The sequence below is a fragment of the Zophobas morio genome, unplaced genomic scaffold (genome assembly GCF_036711695.1).
Source record: "Zophobas morio isolate AGI-343-1 ecotype UQ-CSIRO unplaced genomic scaffold, CSIRO_AGI_Zmor_V1 ptg000028l, whole genome shotgun sequence".
NCBI classification, from domain to species: Eukaryota; Metazoa; Arthropoda; class Insecta; order Coleoptera; family Tenebrionidae; genus Zophobas; species Zophobas morio.
In genome coordinates, this window is record NW_026972133.1 from 3,123,981 (window position 1) to 3,145,185 (window position 21,205).

A 21,205-nucleotide genomic window follows, 5' to 3' on the forward strand; every position below is an offset into this window, starting at 1 on the left:
GGTGAAACCTTCTCGGGGACCCCATGGGTTTTTTTTAGTAATGTGAAACCTTCTCGGGGCTCCCAAGTCTCTCTTATTATAATAATGTGAAACCTTCTCGGGGACTCCAAGGTTTTTTTAAATATGTGAAACCTTCTCGGGGCTCCCAAGTCTCTCTTATTTTAATAATGTGAAATCTTCTCGGGTATCCCAAGGGTTTTTTTAAATATGTGAAACGTTCTCGGGGCTCCCAAGTCTCTCTTATTTTAATAATGTGAACCCTTCTAGGGTATCCCAAGGGTTTTTTTTTAATATGTGAAATCTTCTCGGGGCTCCCAAATTTCTCTAATATCAATAATGTGAAACCTTCTCGGGTATCCCAAGGGTTTTTTAATAATATGAAAGCTTTTCGGGGGTCCCAAGAGTTTTTAATAATGTGAAAGCTTCTTGGGGCCCCCAAGTCTCTCTTATTTTAATAATGTCAAACCTTCTCGGGGCTCCTAAGTCCCTCTAATTTTAATAATGTGAAATCTTCTCGGGTATCCCAAGGGTTTTTTTAAATATGTGAAACGTTCTCGGGGCTCCCAAGTCTCTCTTATTTTAATAATGCGAACCCTTCTAGGGTATCCCAAGGGTTTTTTTTAATATGTGAAACCTTCTCGGGGCTCCCAAATTTCTCTAATATTAATAATGTGAAACCTTCTCGCGGACCCCAAGGGTTTTTTTTTAATAATGTGAAATCTTCTCGGGGATTCCAAGGTTTTTTTTAAATATGTGAAACCTTCTCGGGGCTCCCAAGTCTTTCTTATTTTAATAATGTGAAACCTTCTCGGGTATCCCAAGGGTTTTTTTAATAATATGAAACCTTTTCGGGGGTCCCAAGGGTTTTTAATAATGTGAAACTTTCTCGGGTCCCCCAAGTCTCTCTTATTTTAATACTGTCAAACCTTCTCGGGGCTCCTAAGTCCCTCTAATTTTAATAATGTGAAACCTTCTCGGGGACCCCAAGGGTATGTTTTAATAATGTGAAACCTTCTCAGGGACTCCAAGGGTTTTTTTTAATATGTGAAACTTTCTCAGGGCTCCCAAGTCTCTCTTATTATAATAATGTGAAACATTCTCGGGGACCCCAAGAGTTTTTTTTTAATAATGTGAAACCTTCTCGGGTATCCCAAGGGTTATTTTTTAATATGTGAAATCTTCTCGGGGCTCCCAGGTCTTTCTTATTATAATAATGTGAAACCTTCTCGGGGACCCCAAGGATTGTTTTTAATATGTGAAACCTTCTCGGGGACGCCAAGGGTTTTTTTTTAATAATAATGTGAAACCTTCTCGGGGACCTCAAGGTTTTTTTTTTAATAATGTGAAACCTTCTCGGGGCCCACAAGTCTCTCTTATTTTAATAATGTCAAACCTTCTCGGGGTTCCCAAGTCTCTCTTATTTTAATAATGTGAAACCTTCTCGGGTATCCCAAGGGTTTTTTTTTAATATGGGGAACCTTCTCGGGGACCCCAAGGGTTTTTTTTAATAATATGAAACCTTCTCGGGGACCCCAAGGGTTTTTTTTAATAATGTGAAACCTCCTCTGGGCCTTCGAGTTTCTGTAATTTTAATAATGTCAAACTTTCTCGGGTATACCAAGGTTTTTTTTTTTAATATGTGAAACCTTCTCGGAGCTCCCAAGTCTCTCTTATTTTAATAATGTGAACCCTTCTCGGGTATCCCAAGGTTTTTTTTTAATATGTGAAATCTTCTCGGGGCTCCCAAATTTCTGTAATATGAATAATGTGAAACCTTCTCGGGGACCCCAAAGGTTTTTTTTAATATGTGAAACCTTCTCGGGGACTCCAACGGTTTTTTTTTAATAATCTGAAACCTTCTCGGGGCCTCCAAGATTCTTTTATTTTAATAATGTCAAACCTTCGCGTGGCTCCCAAGTCTCTCTAATTTTAATAATGTGAAACCTTCTCGGGGACTCCAAGGGTTTTTTTAATAATAATGAGAAACCTTCTTGGGGCTCCCAAGTCTCTCTTATTTTAATAATGTGAAACCTTCCCGGGGCTCCCAAGTCCCTCTAATTTTAATAATGTGAAACCTTCTCGGGGACCCCAAGGGTTTTTTTTTAATAATGTGAAACCTTCTCGGTGACTCCAAGGTTTTTTTTTTTTAATATGTGAAACCTTCTCGGGGCTCCCAAGTCTTTCTTATTTTAATAATGTGAAAACTTCTCGGGTATCCCAAGTTTTTTTTTTTTAATATGTAAAACCTTCTCGGGGACTCCAAGGGTTTTTTTTAATAATCTGAAACCTTCTTGGGGCCCCCAAGTTTCTCTAATTTTAATAATGTGAAACCTTCTCGGGGACTCCAAGGGTTTTTTTAATAATAATGAGAAACTTTCTGGGGGATTTAAAGTCTCTTTTATTATAATAAAGTGAAACATTCTTGGGGACCCCAAGAGTTTTTTTTTTAATAATAATCTGAAACCTTCTCGGGGACCTCAAGGGTTTTTTTTTAATAATGTGAAACCTTCTCGGGGCCCCCAAGTCTCTCTTATTTTAATAATGTCAACCCTTCTCGGGGTTCCCAAGTCTCTCTTATTTTAATAATGTGAAACCTTCTCGGGTATTTCAAGGGTTTTTTTTTAATATGGGGAACCTTCTCGGGGACCCCAAGGGTTTTTTCATAATAATGAGAAACCTTCTCGGGGCTCCCAAGTCTCTCTTATTTTAATAATGTGAACCCTTCTCGGGTATCCCAAGGGTTTTTTTTAATATGTGAAATCTTCGCGGGGCTCCCAAATTTCTGTAATATGAATAATGTGAAACCTTCTCGGGGACCCCAAGGGTTTTTTTTAATATGTGAAACCTTCTCGGGGACTCTAACGGTTTTTTTTAATAATCTGAAACCTTCTCGGGGCCTCCAAGATTCTTTTATTTTAATAATGTCAAACCGTCGCGTGGCTCCCAAGGCTCTCTAATTTTAATAATGTGAAACCTTCTCGGGGACTCCAAGGGTTTTTTTAATAATAATGAGAAACCTTCTCGGGGCTCCCAAGTCCCTCTAATTTTAATAATGTGAAACCTTCTCGGGGACCCCAAGGGTTTTTTTTTAATAATGTGAAACCTTCTCGGTGACTCCAAGGTTTTTTTTTTTTAATATGTGAAACCTTCTCGGGGCTCCCAAGTCTTTCTTATTTTAATAATGTGAAAACTTCTCGGGTATCCCAAGTTTTTTTTTTAATATGTAAAACCTTCTCGGGGACCCCAAGGGTTTTTTTTAATAATATGAAACCTTCTCGGAGACCCCAAGGGTTTTTTTTTAATAATGTGAAACGTTCTCTGGGCCCCCAAGTCTCTCTTATTTTAACAATGTCAAACTTTCTCGGGTATCCCAAGGGTTTTTTTTAATATGTGAAACCTTCTCGGGGTTCCCAAGTCTTTCTTATTTTAATAATGTGAAACTTTCTCGGGAATCCTAAGGGTTTTTTTTAACAATGTGAAATCTTCTCGGGGCTCCCAAATTTCTGTAATATGAATAATGTGAAACCTTCTCGGGGACCCCAAGGGTTTTTTTTAATATGTGAAACCTTCTCGGGGACTCTAACGGTTTTTTTTTAATAATCTGAAACCTTCTCGGGGCCTCCAAGATTCTTTTATTTTAATAATGTCAAACCTTCGCGTGGCTCCCAAGTCTCTCTAATTTTAATAATGTGAAACCTTCTCGGGGACTCCAAGGGTTTTTTTTTAATAATCTGAAACCTTCTCGGGGACTCCAAGGGTTTTTTTAATAATAATGAGAAACCTTCTTGGGGCTCCCAAGTCTCTCTTATTTTAATAATATGAAACCTTCTCGGGGCTCCCAAGTCCCTCTAATTTTAATAATGTGAAACCTTCTCGGGGACCCCAAGGGTTTTTTTTTAATAATGTGAAACCTTCTCGGTGACTCCAAGGTTTTTTTTTTTAATATGTGAAACCTTCTCGGGGCTCCCAAGTCTTTCTTATTTTAATAATGTGAAACCTTCTCGGGTATCCCAAGTTTTTTTTTTTTAATATGTAAAACCTTCTCGGGGACCCCAAGGGTTTTTTTTTAATAATATGAAACCTTCTCGGAGACCCCAAGGGTTTTTTTTAATAATGTGAAACGTTCTCTGGGCCCCCAAGTCTCTCTTATTTTAATAATGTCAAACCTTATCGGGTATCTCAAGGGTTTTTTTTTATATGTGAAACCTTCTCGGGGCTCCCGAGTCTCTGTCATTTTAATAATGTGAAACCTTCTAGGGGATCCTAAGGGTTTTTTTTAATAATATGAAACCTTCTCGGGGTTCTCAATTGTCTTTTTTTAAAGAAGTCGAAACCTTTTCGAAGGCCCCAACTGTCTTTTTTTTTAAGAATATGAAACTTTCTCATGTGCCCTACCTGTCGTTTTTTTAAAGAAGTTGTAACCTTCTCGAGGGCCCAACTCACTTTTTTAAGAAAATGAAACCCTTTTTCTCTCTTAGACTGTGACAAGTTCTCTCCATAGAGGTTATAACAAAAAAGTAAAACTTCTCAAAATCAAATTTCATAATTCTTTAAAGAAGCAGAATTTGTTGCACCGTAATTCAAGGACGAAATAACGTTCGACCAATTATTTATTTATCTAGGCTGGCAGTGCTGTCAGTGTCAAAATGGTCAAAATGCACCTAACTCCCAAACAGTTCTTCATCGTAATCATCCTCCTAGCACTACTACACATTTACCTTCTACTTCGCTGCAGGCACGCAGAGCTCCCTCTGAACGCCTGGCCCGAAACCACCTCCCGAAACATCTCCCTCTACATAAACCTCGACGTCAAAAACCTCCTCACCGACTTCTGCACCACCCCAACAACCCTCCTCATCCTCGTCCACTCGCACCCAAGAAACAAGGCGGCACGAGCCGCCATCCGCCGCACCTGGGGCGACCCAGACCGCCTCACCAAAACCAACGCCCTCCTGTTCTTCCTTCTGGGCGAAACCAGGAACCCCCCGTCCACGCGCGAAATCATCATGGCCGAAAACCTCGAACACGGAGACATCATCGTCGAGGACTTCATCGACAACTACGCCAACCTGACACTCAAGTCGGTGTCGATGCTCAAACTCTTCCAGAGCCAAAACCAGTGCCGGTTTCTCTTGAAAGCCGACGACGATCTTTTCGTCAACGTGGAGAAGTTGGTTAGAATTATGCACTTCTTTGCTGATAGCGCGAAGGAGAAATTGTTGATGGGGAGGGCGATTTGGCGGGAGAGGCGCCAGAATGACTACTATGATAGGTGGTATGCCCCCAGGTATATGTTTTTGGGGCGCACGTATCCGAATTTTCTGGCTGGGCCTGCGTACGTGATGTCGCTGCAGGTGGCGAAGAAGTTGTACAAAGCGGCTTTGGAGCTGCCGCTTTTTCACCTGGAGGACGTTTTCTTGACGGGGATTTGCGCGAAGAAAGTGGGGATTAGGCCACAGGATTTGCCTTTGTTTACGGATTATGGGGTGCCGAAGGGAAAATGTGTCATTTTGAGGTTGATTACGATGCATGGTTTTAGGCCCAAGGAGATTTTTAGAGTGCAGAGGTTGCTCGAAAGGGCACAAAATAATTACAAATGTTCGCTCGAATATTTACGCTCACTTTACCAAGAGATGGAGGCTAATAGTACTGATCCGAAGATAATAGAAAAAATTCTGGCGTTTGATAATGAATAGGAAATTATGCAACCAGCAATTAAGTATGACTGGTTGCCTATTCATTTAAAAATATTAAGAAAGTTGGCGCCGCTAAAATCAAAGTACGTCAAAATGCATCCAACCCCCAAAGAATTCTTCATCATAATCTTCGTCGTGGCGTCCATCCACTTCTACATCATCGTTCGCTGCAGACACGCAGTGACCCCTCTGGACCACTGGCCTGAAGACACTCCCCGCAACGTCAATTTTTACCTCAACCTCCAAGTCAACAACCTCCCCCACAATTTTTGTAACGCCCCTAAAACCGTCCTCATTTTCGTGCACTCCCGCCCCCACAACAAGGAGGCCCGAGATGCCATTCGCCGGACCTGGGGCGACCCAACCCTCCTCTTCAACAACAACGCATCGCTCTTCTTCCTTTTGGGCCAAACCCGGGACTGGTCGACCCGCGACATCACCAGGAGCGAAAACCTCGAACACGGCGACATCATCATCGAGGACTTCATCGACGACTACGCCAACCTCACACTCAAGTCGATCTCCATGCTCAAACTCTTCGAGAGTCAAGACCAGTGCAAGTTTCTGGTGAAAGCAGACGAAGATCTCTTCGTCAACGTGGAGAATTTGGTGAAGCTTGTGGAGTTGTTGCCGAACGACATGAAGAAGAGGCTGTTGATGGGGAGGGCGATTATAGGGGAGCGGCGCAAGAATGACTACAACAAGAAGTGGTACGCCCCCAGGTATATGTTTTTGGGACACACGTACCCGAAGTTTTTGGCCGGACCTGCGTACTTGATGTCGCTGCGAGTGGCCAGGGAGTTGTACAGCGCGGCTTTGGAGTTGCCGCTGTTTCACCTGGAGGACGTCTTCGTGACTGGGATTTGTGCGGAGAAGATGAAGATTCACAGGTGGCACTTGTACTTGTTTACGGATTATCGAGTGCCGAGGATTTGGTGCAGAATGATGAAATTGGTTACGTTGCATGGGTTTAACCCCCAGGAGATTTTTGCAGTGCAGAAGTTGCTCGATCAAGCGAAGAGAAATTTAAAATGCTCGAAAATGAATTTAAACAGTATTAAATATTTCTAAAGTATAATATTATTGTTAAAGATAGGCAACCAATATAACAAAACAAGTTCAAAAAACGATCACGCCATAAGTTGAAGAGGGCTATCGCATCCACAAGACCCCCAATTAAAATCACAAAACGCCTCCGGATAAACACTGTCACACTTGGACACGTGCACTGGGCTATTATGACCACAAGCTCACCCTGGCACGTGCCACTCTAAGTGATATCTATCTTTTAACATTTCCTTATTTTATTAGCCATAAAAAATAAACCGACACCCTGTTTCCATTATCGAAATCGCTTCGCCACTTAATCCAGGTAAAGTTTTAAATATTTAAGAGCTCAGGCTAGTCGGCGTAAAATCTGTTCTTGTTGGACTAACACGTGTGTACGGTTACAATGTAAATGTGTATTATTTTCGGTTGGACCGTGAATAAATGGGGGGTAAAAAAGTTCTGCAACCCTTTAGAGGTACGGAGGGCGTTAGTTTTGCAGATAACTAGGTGATTAATGGGTCTATACTTGGCATTGTTAGTTTAGTGGGGTGACTATTGTCAGTCCATTAGACGTTCGTTGCAGAAGGAGAAATGGGCTTCCTGGAGAAGGGGGTGGCTTTTGAAAATGGACGTCAGTGTGTGATTAGCTTTATATTATGTAAGCAAAATTTGGCTGATTATCCTCCTCAAAAAATAAATGACGTTAGCTCAAAATATACCAGAAAGTGCTTCGGCTAATAATAATTCAAAATTTATTCAAGTCGATTCGAAAATAGACGACCTCAGGTTATTGCAAATATTAAATTACAAATTAAAAAAATTACAAACAATTTTAGGTGTTATTGGAAAGTTTTCAATTCAAAATTAAAGAGAATTAAATTGTTTGGGTCAATTAAAAAATCTTCAGGTTGATTAAGAAAATAAAGAAGATTTAAAATTTCTGGACAACCGTTTAGGTTAACAAATTTCGAATTTGTATTTAGACGTTTTTATAATTTTTGGGATCGACAAGAACTTTCTCTATTAAAATATTTAGATTTTAAATTTTTCTCGAACTACAAATTCTCATTTTACAAATTTTTTACATAATGTACAAGGGATTCTCCAAATTTAGCATTTTTGTGATTTTGGAATTTACAAGAAATTGCCTTTATACTTTTAGATGTTTTGTTCTCAGCTCTTCGAACTGAAATTATTTTGCATTTTAGTTTTTTTTGATGTGTTGAAATTTCCAAACATGTTCAAAATAATAATTTTTTGTAGGGAAATCTGAATTTTCTCACCTAAATTTTTGTTTGTATTGTTAAATCTGTTCTTTTCAGCTTTTTTGGTACAAAATATTTCCAGTTTTTCCTAAAATGTGCCAAAATTTTCAAAATTTTCTTTGGGAAGGTTTTTGTTAAAATATTTAGAATTTGTACTTTTCCTCAAACTATAATGCCAACATTTTCAAAATAGTAATTTACATGATTTTTGAGATCTGCAAGAATTTTCCTTTGTATTCTCAAATATTTTGTTCTCAGCTTTCGGGATTCAAAATATCTTGAATTTTAGATGTTTTTCAAAATGTGAAGTTTTCAAAAATGTAATGACAAAAGTTTCAGTGAAAACATTTAATTTTTTTTCGTGAACTATAATGTGTAATTAACTTATTTTTAAATGATTTTCAAAATTTACACCTTTTTGACATCTGCAACAATTTTTGTTTGTGTTGATAAATCTGTTCTTTTCAGCTTTTCTGATCCAAAGTATTCTCAGTTTTTTCCAAAATATGCCGAAATTTTTAATATTTTAGTCTGGAAATTTTTGTTCATATCTTTAAAATTTATATTTTTCGTCAAATTATACTGACAACAGTTTAATTACAGTAATTTAGATGATTTGTGAGATCTACAAGAATTTTGTTTTGTTGTCAAGCGTTTCGGATTCAAAGTAATTTGAATTTTAGTGTTCAGTTTTTCTAAAATGTGCCGAAATTTTCAAATTATTTGTCGGTGAAAAAGTGTCAATTAAAATATTTAGAATTTTTTTCAAACTAATAACGCTAAATTATGAGTTACATAATTTGAAAATGATTTTCAAAATTTGGCTTTTTTGTGATTTTAGGATCTACAAGAAATTTTCTTTATACATATTTTTAGATCTTTTGTTCTCGGCTTTTCGGATTGAAATAATTCTAAATTTTAGTTTTTTTTAGACGTGTTGAAATTTCCAAAACTAAAAATTTGGTGTTCAAAATTATAAATTTTTGGTGATCTTGCAATTACGCTCCGCCCCTCGGTCTGACAACGAATAAAAAATTCATCACAATGGAGATCGGGCGGGTGGGCGGGGCTTATATTTTGCCGTTTTTTCTAATATGTGCAGTCTTCTTTCGGCTAGAAATTCAATATTTATTCAAGTCGACACAAAACATCAAATTTTGAAGCGAAGTTTCAGTCAAATATTTAAAATTTATATTTTCTTCACAAAATGTCAAAATTTCGATTTCCTGAATTTTGGGATCCATAAAAACTTTCGTTTGTATTTTTAGACTACTGGTTCTTTTCAGTTTTTCTGGTCCAAAGTATTTTCAGTGTTTTGCAAAATATGCCGAAATTTTTAAAATTTATATTTTTGAAATAAAATGTCAATGAAAACATTTCAAATTTAAGTTGTTTTCACGAACTGTAATGCTGGATTTTAAAAATTGTAAGTTATTTATTTTTAATGATTTTCAAAATTTGGATTTTTTATGATTTTTGGGATCTGCAAGAATTTTTGTTTGTATTGTTAAATCTGTTCTTTTCAGCTTTTTTGATACAAAATATTTCCAGTTTTCTCAAAAATATGTCAAAATTTTCAAAATTTTGTGGTGAAGTTTTAGTTAAAACATTTAGAATCTATATTCTGTTCACAAAGTGTCAAAATTTAGACGTTTTTGTGATTTCTGGGATGTACAAGAATTTTCGTTTATATTTTTAGACCTATTCTTTTCAGCTTTTTAGTTCCAAAATATTTTCAGTCTTTTCCAAAATTATTTCTCCGTAAAAAAGTCTTAATTAAAATATTTAAAATTTATTTCTTTCAAACTAATAGCGCCAACATTTAAAAAATTATGAGTTGCATAATTTGAAAGTGATTATCAAAATTTGGCTTTTTGGTGATTTTAGGACCTACGGGAAATTTTCTTTATATTTTTAGATCTTTTGTTCTCAGCTTTTCGAATTGAAATAATTCTGAATTTTAGTTTGAAATTTCCAAAACATAAAATTTGGCGTCCAAAATGATAAATTTTTGTAGGGAAATCCGAAATTTGCAATTACGCTCCGCCCCTCGGTCTGACAGCGAATGAAAAATTCATCACAATTGAAATCGGGCGGGTGGGCGGGGCTTATATTTTTGTTAGGAAATCTGGATTTTGCAATTACACTCCGCCTCTCGGTATGACGACGAATGAAAAATTCATCACAATGGACATCGGGTGGGTGGGCGGGGCTTATATTTTGCCCCTTTTTTCTTAATATGTGTAGTCTTCTTCTGCTAGAAATTCAATAATCCAAAGTATTTTCAGTTTTTTTCCAAAATTGCTGAACTTTTCAATATTGTAGTCGGGAAATTTCTGTTAAAATCTTTAAAATTTATATTTTTGAAAAAAAATGTCAGTAAAACATTTAAAATTTAAGTTTTTTTCACGAACTGTGATGCTAGGATTTTAGAAATTGTAAGTTATTTATTTTTAAATGATTTTCAGAATTTGGGCTTTGTATGATTTTTGAGATCTGTAAGAATTTTTGTTTGTATTGTTAAATCTGTTCTTTTTAGCTTTTTTGATACAAAATATTTCCAGTTTTCTCAAAAATGTGCCAAAATTTTCTAAACTTTGTGGTGCAATTTTAGTAAAAAAATTTACAATTTTTAATTTTAGTCTGTAAATTTTTGTTAAAATCTTAAAAATTTATGTTTTTCGTCAAAGTATACTGCCAACAGTTTAAAAATAATACATACCTAATTTACATGATTTTTGAGATCTACAAGAATTTTACTTAGTTCTCAGCGCGTCGGATTCAAAGTAATTTGGATTTTAAATGTTTTTCAAAAGGGGGTGAGATTTACATAATTTTTGTAACGAAAATTTCAGTGCCAAAACTCTCAAATTTTTGTGGTGAAGTTTTAGTCAAAATATTTAGAATTTATATTCTCGTCACAAATTGTCAAAATTTAGACGTTTTTGTGATTTTTGAGATGTACAAGAATTTTAGTTCATAATTTTAGACGAGTTCTTTTCAGTTTTTTTTATTCAAAGTATTTACAGTTTTTTCCAAAATGTACCGAAATTTTCAAAATTTTTCTGGCGGAGTTTCAGTTAAAATATTAGAATCTATATTCTGTTCACAAACTGTCAAAATTTAGACGTTTTTGTGATTTTTGGGATGTACAAGAGTTTTCGTTTATATTTTTAGACCGTTGTGATTTTCTTTTCAGCTTCTCTGTTCCAAATTATTTTCAGTTTTTTCCAAAGTGTGCCGAAATTTTCAAATTATTCCTCGATAAAAAAGTCTCAATTAAAATATTTAGAATTAATTTTTTTTTAAACTACTTAATAACGCTAACATTTAAAAAGTTATAAGTTTCATGCATAATTTGAAAGTGATTATCAAAATTTGGCTTTTTTTGTGATTTTAGGATCTACAGGAAATTTTCTTTATATTTTTAGAACTTTTGTTCTCAGCTTTTCGAATTGAAGTAATTCTGGTTTTGGTGTTCAAAATGATAAATTTTTGTAGACAAATATGGATTTTGCAGTTACGCTCCTCCCCTCGGTCTAACAACGAATAAAAAATTTATCACAATTGAGATCGGGTGGGTGGGCGGGGCTTATATTTTTGTAGGAAAATCTGGATTTTGCAATTATGCTCTGCCTCTTGGCTGACAACGAATGAAAAATTTATCGCAATGTAGATCGGGCGGGTGGGCGGGGCTTATATTATACGTTTTTTTACTTAATATATTTCTTAAAATTTATATTTTTGAAAAAAAAAAGTCAGTGAAAACATTTCAAATTTAAGTTTTTTTCACAAACTATAATGCTAGGAGTTTAAATATTGCAAGTTATTTATTTTTAAATAATTTTCAGAATTTGGGCTTTTTATGATTTTTGGGATCTGCAAGAATTTTTGTTTGTAATGTTAAATCTGTTCTTTTTAGCTTTGATACAAAATATTTTCAGTTTTTTAAAAAATCTGCCCAAATTTTCTAAAGTTTGTGGTGAAGTTTTAGTCAAAAAATTTAGAATTTTTAATATCTTAGTCTGTAAATTTTTATTAAAATCTTAAAAATTTATATTTTTCGTCAAATTATACTGCCAACAGTTTAAAAATATGTAGTACCTAATTTACATGATTTTTGAGATCTACAAGAATTTTATTTAGTTCTCAGCGCGTCGGATCCAAAGTAATTTGAATTTTAAATGTTTTTCAAAAGGGGGTGACGTTTACATAATTTTTGTAACGAAAATTTCAGTGCCAATATTCTCAAATTTTTATGGTGAAGTTTTAGTCAAAATATTTAGAATTTATATTCTCGTCACAAATTGTCAAAATTTAGACGTTTTTGTGATTTTTGAGATGTACAAGAATTTTAGTTCATAATTTTAGACGAGTTCTTTTCAGCTTTTTTATCCAAAGTATTTACAGTTTTTTCCTAAATGTGCCGAAATTTTCAAAATTTTTCTGGCGGAGTTTCAGTTAAAATATTAGAATTTATATTTTGTTCACAAACTGTCAAAATTTAGACGTTTTTGAGATTTTTGGCATCTATAAGAATTTTCGTTTATATTTTTAGACCTAGTCTTTTCAACTTTTCCCATCCAAAATACTTTGAGGTTTCTTCCAAAATGTGCCAACATTTTCAAAATTTTTGTCGAATTATTCGTCTGTATTAAAATATCTAGAATTTATGTATTTTCTTGAACTAATAACGCTAATAGTTTAAAAATACTGGATTACGTAACATTAAAATATAAGTTACATAATTTGCAAGTAATTATCACAATTTAGCCTTTTTTGTGAGTTTGGGATCCATAAGAAATTTTTATTATTAGGTATTTTCTTCACAGCTTTTCGAATTGAAAACATTTTGAATTTTAATTGTTCTCAAAATGTATTGAAATTTAAAAATTTTAGGCGAAGATTCATTTAAAATATTCGGAAATTATATTTTTAGATGTTTTGTTCTCACCTTTTTGAACTGAAAGCATTTTGAATTATAGTTGTTGCTGAAATTTTCAAAATATTTAGAGATTTTTTTCAAAATGTGCCGAAATTTTCGAAATTTTTATCAAGTAAGAAGATAAGGAAATATTTAGAATTTATATAAGTATTTTCCAAACTAATAACGCTAATATTTTAAAAATACTTGATTAGGTAAAAAAAATAATACGAGTGACGTAATTTGCTATCACAATTTAGTCTTTTTTGTGATTTTGAGATCTATTTTCTTTATATTTTTAAATCTTTTGTTCTCAGCTTTCCGAAATGAAAACATTTTGAATTTTAATTGTTTTTCAAAATGTGTCGAAATTTTAAAATTTTGTGGCCAACTTTCATTCAGTATATTTAGAATTTATATTTTGTTCACAGACTGACAAAATTTAGACGTTTTTGCGATTTTTGATTTTTTCGTTCATATGTATTTTAAGAGCTGTTTTTTCAGGTTTAATGATCCAAAGTATTTTCAGATTTTTACAAAATTTTCAAAATTTGTGTCGATAAATATTTAGAATTTATATTTTTTTCAAACTAATAACGCTAATATTTTAAAAATAATTAATTTTAGCCTTTTTTGTGAGTTCAGCATCTACCAGAAATTTTCTTTATATTTTTAGATCTTTTATTCTCAACTTTTCGAATTGAAACCATTTTGAACTTCGGTTGTTTTTCAAAATGTGCTGAAATTTTCCAATTTTTTTGTTGCAGAGTTTTAGTTAAAACATTTAGAACTTGTATTTTGTTCAAAATTAAGCTGATCCAAAATGTTCTGTTTTTTCCAAAACGTACAAAAATTTTCAAACTATTTATTGGAAAAATATCCATTCAAATATTTAGATTTTACATTTTTTTTTTCAAACTAATTAGGCTAACATTCTTAAAGTAGTAGTTTACAAGAGATCATCAAAATTTAGACGTTTTTGTGATTTCGGGAATTATTTTCTTTTCGATTAATTATATTTTCAGCTTTTCTGTTTCAAAATATTTCCAGCTATTCTGGCAGCGGACACCAGATCTTAGTTGACCATGATTAAAATTTAACTGCTTATCCGCTCCGGAAACGCGTTGACGTCATTAAAAAAATATTAAACGGATATTCAGACCACGATTAAATTTTTTTCATTTCCAAATACGCCAGTCTAAAAACTCCACTTTGTCAAAAACCATCCACCCAATTACCGTCCCCACCGCACAGCGAATAATAAAAAGTAAACACGACACAATAATAATGATAAGCGTTAAAATTTGACTGTTAAATCACGATTTGCTTAACAGGTGCGTGGTGGTTATTCGCCCCCTCTGTACATAAACATAGCCATTCATTGGCAACCCTCTGGAGCTGGTGGTGGCGGAGTTTGACTCGGGCCACTACAAAATATATAACATCTGAAGTACGAGTTGTTCGCGTGCATTTAGCAAGTACCCCTCCGACACTGCCACATAAATATAGACCCAGTCGGCGCACAGGGGTGGACTACCCCAGTTTCCAATCGCGACCACCACGACCAAATTTGCGATTTTCGTTTACAGTGGTGTTCACCCATTTCAGGACTTTGATTTCAGGACTTTGGTTCCCGGTTTTAAATAAAGCAAAGTTCGTGCTGGTAATTTAATTCTATTAGACGCGTGCGTGGGGTGCGAAGACTGAGTCCACTCCGGTCCTGCTTTCACCCTCCACCGAATTCGTTAGGGTTGTTCTGGTCGACTAATCAAGGCAGCTGCAGCTCAGGCGTTTCACGTTCGCGTTTCTGGGACAGGAGCGGTGATTTCTCGTTCTGATTTGGTTGCAGGTCCCTTGGATTCGTATTAGCCGGCGTGAAATCCGAATTTCCGCCCATGATCGAAATATACTAACCGACGCCAATTCCGGGATAATTTGTTTCCATTTTTACATAATACAGGAATAATAAACGCAGGCTTAATAACGCAGCGGTGATTTTACAAAATGCCCCATTTCTGTTAATTCTGTTGCCCCTAGAGCCCGCCCATATGTCCCATTTTTTACCAAAAAACCCGAAACTCTAATCCTGGTAGCTTACTCCGGCCCAACACCCCCGCACAATGCCCATCAAATTCGTGTCACCTCCATGCAAATCCCATCGCCCGGAATAATCCGGATTTTCCGCTGCGCAGGTAATCCGGCCCCCGTGCGCCAAAAATCCAAAAAAATCTCCATCCAGCAATAACTCGTCGATATTTGAACAAGATTTTGGCAGATGGCCAGAAAATCGAACACATAGGAAATTTAATTATTCAAAGGGAGCAAATAATTGCTGTCGGGTACTGGAGGGGTGCTGGCGCTTTGTGCTCCGCTCGACCAATATAAGCTTTATGGCTCCGGACGTTTAGTTCTGGAAACTCGAGACCGAGTTTGCTCTGATCAAACATCACTTGACTCAGCCGTATGAATAAATGATCGAACAAATTGTTTAAGGCCGCTTTTTCGGTCTTTTTTAGCTGGAGAGATGTAATGAAAATGGACGAATTTATGGCCGGGACCAGTAGTTTTGAGGTTCTAATCCGCGATAAGCCTTAAGCCGGATGAAGGAGGGTGAATTTATTAAGAGTCTGGGATGGAAAAGTTGCGCTAAATGGAACATGGCTATTTGGGTTTATTTGTGTGGTGTAATTGATTGCGGTGCAATAAAGTTGATGGGTTGGGTAAAAAATTGCGGGATGAGAGCGGGAAATGGGCGAAGGAGCAGTTTCGGTGGCACGTGCGGGTGGTGTCTTCGTGTCTGAGACACGTGTTGATGGTTAGTGGCACGTGGTGACGTTTAGGGTGGTTGTAGGATGAAAGTAGATTAATAGAGTGGTTAACAATATCATTAGATTTTTAATATCTAAACCTCTTAGGAATATGGGATGGGTGCGCTGAAGCCATTGATGTGTGAATTAGCCACTGCATGACCCTTTGAAAGAAATTAGTAACACTGTTATTACTGGAGAAACTTGGGAACAAAAGATCCAATTTTTTTTCGCACGAAATTCTTCTAAAAGCTAATATATTTAATAGCAAAATATTGCATAATAGTCTTCAATTTTTGGATACAAATAATTCTGATTGACGCTCAAATTTGACCGAAAATATTTTGAAAATTATGCAGTTGCAACCTTTAGAAAGAGGAAGAATAACAATTTTGAATTATTTACCACCTTCTTTTAAAATAATGTTAAGAAAGTTTTCGAAATCTTCTTATACATACTTAGCCTTAAGAATCATTCTTGTTTAATCCATTTTATTCAATTTTAAGAGTTGTTTTATTAATGAAAAGAAAATTTTCCTTAATAAAATATTGAAAAATCGTTCTTGAAACTAATGTCAGTTGTTTTGCAAAAAATCGAAAGTAAAGTAACTGCCGATGTTTTAAAAAATCAGCATTTCTGTGTTTTTGATAAAAATTGGCTTTTAGTTTTCCCCGGAAGTTTTTTAATTGGTAGCAATATTTTTACTATTATAATTCTTGTTCTCAACTTAAAAACAGCAAAAATAAAAAAAATCTAGTCATATGTTTTTTTTTGTCTTTTTATGCATACAATAGTTTTTATTTTTTGATTTTCATTTACGATTTTTTAAATTTTTGGGTTCAGTTAAAAAACTCAAGGGGGATTCATAAACCGCAAGTGTAGAAGTATATTATTTTATAAAATTAAAAAAAAAATCTTAAAATTCTAGTAACATATGATAACAATTGCTAGAGTCAGGTCAGGTCGGGTCAGGTCTGATCAGATCAAAACAAACAGGACAGACAGACGCCAGACAGATGACAGACAGACAGACGGAAACGAGAGACCAAATTTTTCATACTATAGAGTTTATGAAACGACCGGAAAACATGGAAGTAGTTATTCGCCAGTTGGACCCTATTACAATACTTCCTTAGCTTACCCTCAGGAGGTAAAAACGAATTAAAAAAAGGTCATGAGTAATTTGATGATTAACGTTGAACTTATAACATACTTTCTGATATTTATTTGAAATTTTTTTGCATAATATCATATGCCTTGAATTGGTTACTTATTTATTACTTATTAGAGACGTTAATGTTCGTTTGAGGTTTCCAATGTCAAAATTTAGAAAGTTATATTGATAAAGTCTAAATAATATAACAAACTGATGTGATTTGACTTGATCTGACTTAACCTAACCTATCTTCACCTGACTGGAATTGATCGAACTTGGCCGGACTTGACATGACCTGACCCAACCGAAACTGACATGATCTGACTTACCCTCATTCGCTATATATTTGATCTGACTTGATCTCCCGCGACTTGATATGACCTCAAGTAAACGGAGGGACTGGACTTGCTCTGAACTGATCTTACGAATTGTTACCTGATATGATCTGAATTGACTTGACCTGACTTAACACGACCTAACTTGGTATGAGTTGAATTGACATGAGCTGACTTGACTCAACTAACTTCACACGAACTAACATGAAGTCAAAAATTTTTTAATGTCTGAATTTGTCTTCGTAGTTATTTCGAAAAAGAGAGAAAAAATAGAGAAACAAAAAATAGTGAGATAGAGGAACAAAGACACGGAGAAATAAAGAAGTAGATACACCGAGAAACAAACGAAGAGACAAAAAAGCACAGAAACAAAAAGACTAAAACATGAAAGATATAGAATTAGTGACACAAAAAAAAAGAAACAGAGGCACAAAGAAACAAAGAGACACAAAAATATAAAGAGACACAGAAACAAAAAAATTGGAAAAGTGAGAAATAAAAAGATTTAAAAAATGGAGAGATAGAAATAGTGTCACAGAAAAATAAAAAACACAAAGACAAACAGAAAGGTAGAGAAATAAAGAAATAATGAAACAGAAATTAAAAACGGAGACTCGAAAGAACGGGAAGACAGAGAAATACACTGAAGTAGAGAGACAAAGTAACACAGATAAAGACAGAGAGATCCAAAAATAGGGGGACAGAAAAACAGAGACACAGAAAGACTATAAAATAGAGAAATACAGAGGCTAGGACAGAGCGAAATAAAGAAACATAGAAATAGAGAGACAGAGGAACAGAGATAGAGACAGAGATAGAAACTGAAATTTTAAAAATTAGAAAGATATAGAAATAGTGACACAGAAAAACACAGACAAACAAAGACACAGATACACAGAGAAGTGGAGAGAGGAAACACCAAACAAAGAAACAGATAGACACAGGAACAGCAATAGAGATAGAGAGACACAGAACTAGGAAGACATAGAAACATAGAAAAAGAACAAAAAAATAAAAAGATATATTTGATTTTTTTTTGTATTAGTAATTATTTCGAAAGAGAGAGAAAAAAATAGAGAGAAAAAAAGTGAGATAGAGGAACAAAAACACGGAGATATAAAGAAGTAGATACACTGAGGAATACAGAAAGAAACAGTGAGACACAAAAACGTAAAGAGACACAGAAACAAGAAAACCGGAAAACAGAGAAACAAAAAGATTTGAGAATGGAGAGATACAGAGAAACACAGAGACAAACAGAGACACAAATACACAGAGAAATAGAGAGAGAAAAACACGAAACAAAGAAAGAATGAAACAGATATACAGAGAAACAGCAATAGAGACAGAGAAACATAGAAAAAGTAACACAAAAAATAAAGAGATATATTTAATGTTTGAATTATTTGGTCTTCGTAGTTATTTCGAAAAAGGTAAAAAAAAATAGAGAGACAAAAAAATAGTCAGATAGAGGCACGGGATATAAAAGAAATAGATACACTGAGAAATACAGAGAGAAACAGTGAAACAGAAAGACACAGACACAAAAAGACCAAAAATAGAAATACTTGGAATTAGTGACACAAAAAAAAAGAAACCGAGACCCAAAAGTGTAAAGAGACACAGAAACAAGAAAACCTGAAAACGGAGAAACAAAAAGATTAAAAAATGGAGAGATATAGAAATAGTAACACAGAGAAATAAAAAACAGAAAGTCAAACAGAGAGGCAGAGAAATAGAGAAATAATGAAACAGAGAAATTAAAAACGGAGACTCGAAAGAACAGGAAGACAGGGATATAGAGAGGCAGAGAAACAAAGAACACTGAAGTAAAGAGACAAAGTAACAGAGATAGAGACAGAGAGATCCAGAAACAGGGGACCCAAAAACAGAGATACAGAAGGACTAAAAAATAGAGAAATACAGACATTGGGACAGAGCGAAATAAAGAAACACCGAAATAGAGAAACAGAGGAACAGAGATTAAAAATTAGGGTGAGATAGAAATAGTGACACAGAGAAATAAAGAAACAGAGACACAGAGAAACACCGATACATAGAAAAATAGAGAGAAAACAACATAAAACAAAGAAATAGTGAACAGATAGACAAAGAACTAGGACGAGAGACAAATATAGATAAAGTAACACAAAAAATTAAGAGATATAGAAATAATGGGACAGAGAAATAAAGAGACAGAGATACAGAGAAGCACAGAAAAAACAGGAAAATAGTGAAATAAAGAGAGAGAAACGCAGAGAAACAAACAGGCAAAAAAACAAAAAACAGAAATATAGAAACAGAGAAGCAGACAGAGATAAAGAGACACAGAAACAGAAGGATAGGACGAGAGAGGAACCGAAAGATTAATCATTAGAGAGATATAGAAAGAGTGACACAGGGAAATAAACAATGAGAGACACAGAAACGCAGAGATAAACAGAAAAATAGAGACAGGGTGACAGAGAACAAGAAAGACTAGAAACCAAGGAAATATAGAATTAGTGACACAAAAAAAATAAACCCAGACACGGAGAAACAGAGAAATAAGGACGCAGGGAAACACAGAGACAAAAAACGGAGATAAAAAGAAACAAAAAGTCAGAAAAACGGAGATATAGAAAGGCGATGGCGAAGCAGAAAAACAAAGAAACACGGAAATAGAGACTAAAAAACAGAAAGATATAGAATAAGTGACAAAAAAAGAAACACAGGCACAAAGAACAGATAAATAAAGAAACAGGAAAAAACGGAGACTGAAAACGGAGACACTAAGAAGCAGAGAAACACAAAAATGTAGACAAAGAAAAATAAAGAAACACGGAAACCGAAAAAGAGAGAAACAAAAAGATTAAAAAACAGAGAGATAGATATAGTGACACCGAGAAATAAAAAAAGAGAGAGGCAGAGAAATAGGGAAATAATGAAACAGAAGAATTAAAAACGGAGACCAGAAAGAACAGAAAGACAGAAAAATAGAGAGGTAGAGAAACAAAAAACACTGAAGTAGACTAACAAAGTAACAGAGATAGAGACAGAGACAGAGAGATCCAGAAACAGGGGGACAGGAAAATAGAGACACAGAAAGACTAAAAAATAGAGAAATACAAAGACTGCGACGCAGCGAAATAAAGAAACGCAGAAATAGCGAGACGGAGACAGAGATAGAAGGCGAAATATTAAAAATGAGAGAGATATAGAGAAACAAACAGAGTCACAGATACACAGAGAAATAGAGAGAAAAAACACGAAACAAAGAAAGAGTGAAACAGATAGACACAGAAATAGGAAGACAGAGAAACAGTAAACAGAAAAAGTAACACAAAAAATAAAGAGATATAGAAATAATGTAGACGTAGAGAAATAAACAGGCAAAGAAACAAAAACATAGAAATATGGAGCCAGAGGAACAGACGGAGATAAAGAGACACAGAAACAGAGGGATAGGAAGAGAAAGAAACCGAAAAATTAAACATAAGAGTGACACAGAAATAAATAAAGACAGACAAAGAAACGCAGATATAAACAGAAAAACAGAGGCACAGAGAAACAGAGAAATGGGAAAAAAAAGGAAATCGAAGAATTGAAAATGAAAACATAAAAGTACAAGAAGGCAGAGAAATAGGGACACAGAGAGACAAAAACAGGAAAACAGAAAAACATGGAAAGGGTAACATAAATAAGGAGATACTGAAATATTGTGATAGAGAAATAAAGAGACAGAAACACAGAGAAAATACGGAAACTGAAACTGACTTGACATGCTCTGAATTGACCTCATCTGATCTTCTTAGTTTTTGAAAAACAATATTTTAATTATGATTTTGTTCCTTGATGACCTGAGTTGACTTGACCTGACTTGACTTGACACGACCAGATTTGATACGACCTAACTTGGTATGAGTTGAATTGACATAAGCTGACTTGATATGACCTGACTTGATTTGATTGGACATAATCTGACTTGACATG

At 34.8% G+C, this 21,205-nt stretch overlaps 2 protein-coding genes across 2 annotated transcripts; both read left to right on the forward strand.

Annotated features, from left to right (window-relative positions):
- Positions 1-4,646: 4,646 nt before the first annotated feature.
- LOC135136900 (beta-1,3-galactosyltransferase 5-like) lies at positions 4,647-5,696 on the forward strand. The gene has a single exon (XM_064066362.1). The coding sequence runs from the start codon at positions 4,647-4,649 to the stop codon at positions 5,694-5,696; it is 1,050 nt and encodes a 349-aa protein (XP_063922432.1).
- On the forward strand, positions 5,591-6,767 carry LOC135136901 (beta-1,3-galactosyltransferase 1-like). The gene has a single exon (XM_064066364.1). It carries the CDS (start codon positions 5,703-5,705, stop codon positions 6,765-6,767), a length of 1,065 nt encoding a protein of 354 aa, XP_063922434.1. The 5' UTR covers positions 5,591-5,702.
- Positions 6,768-21,205: the final 14,438 nt, after the last annotated feature.

Coding starts and splice junctions, on each gene's coding strand:
- LOC135136900 (XM_064066362.1), top strand. CDS start 4,647: ATGGTCAAAATGCACCTAACTCCCAAACAGTTCTTCATCGTAATCATC.
- LOC135136901 (XM_064066364.1), top strand. CDS start 5,703: ATGCAACCAGCAATTAAGTATGACTGGTTGCCTATTCATTTAAAAATA.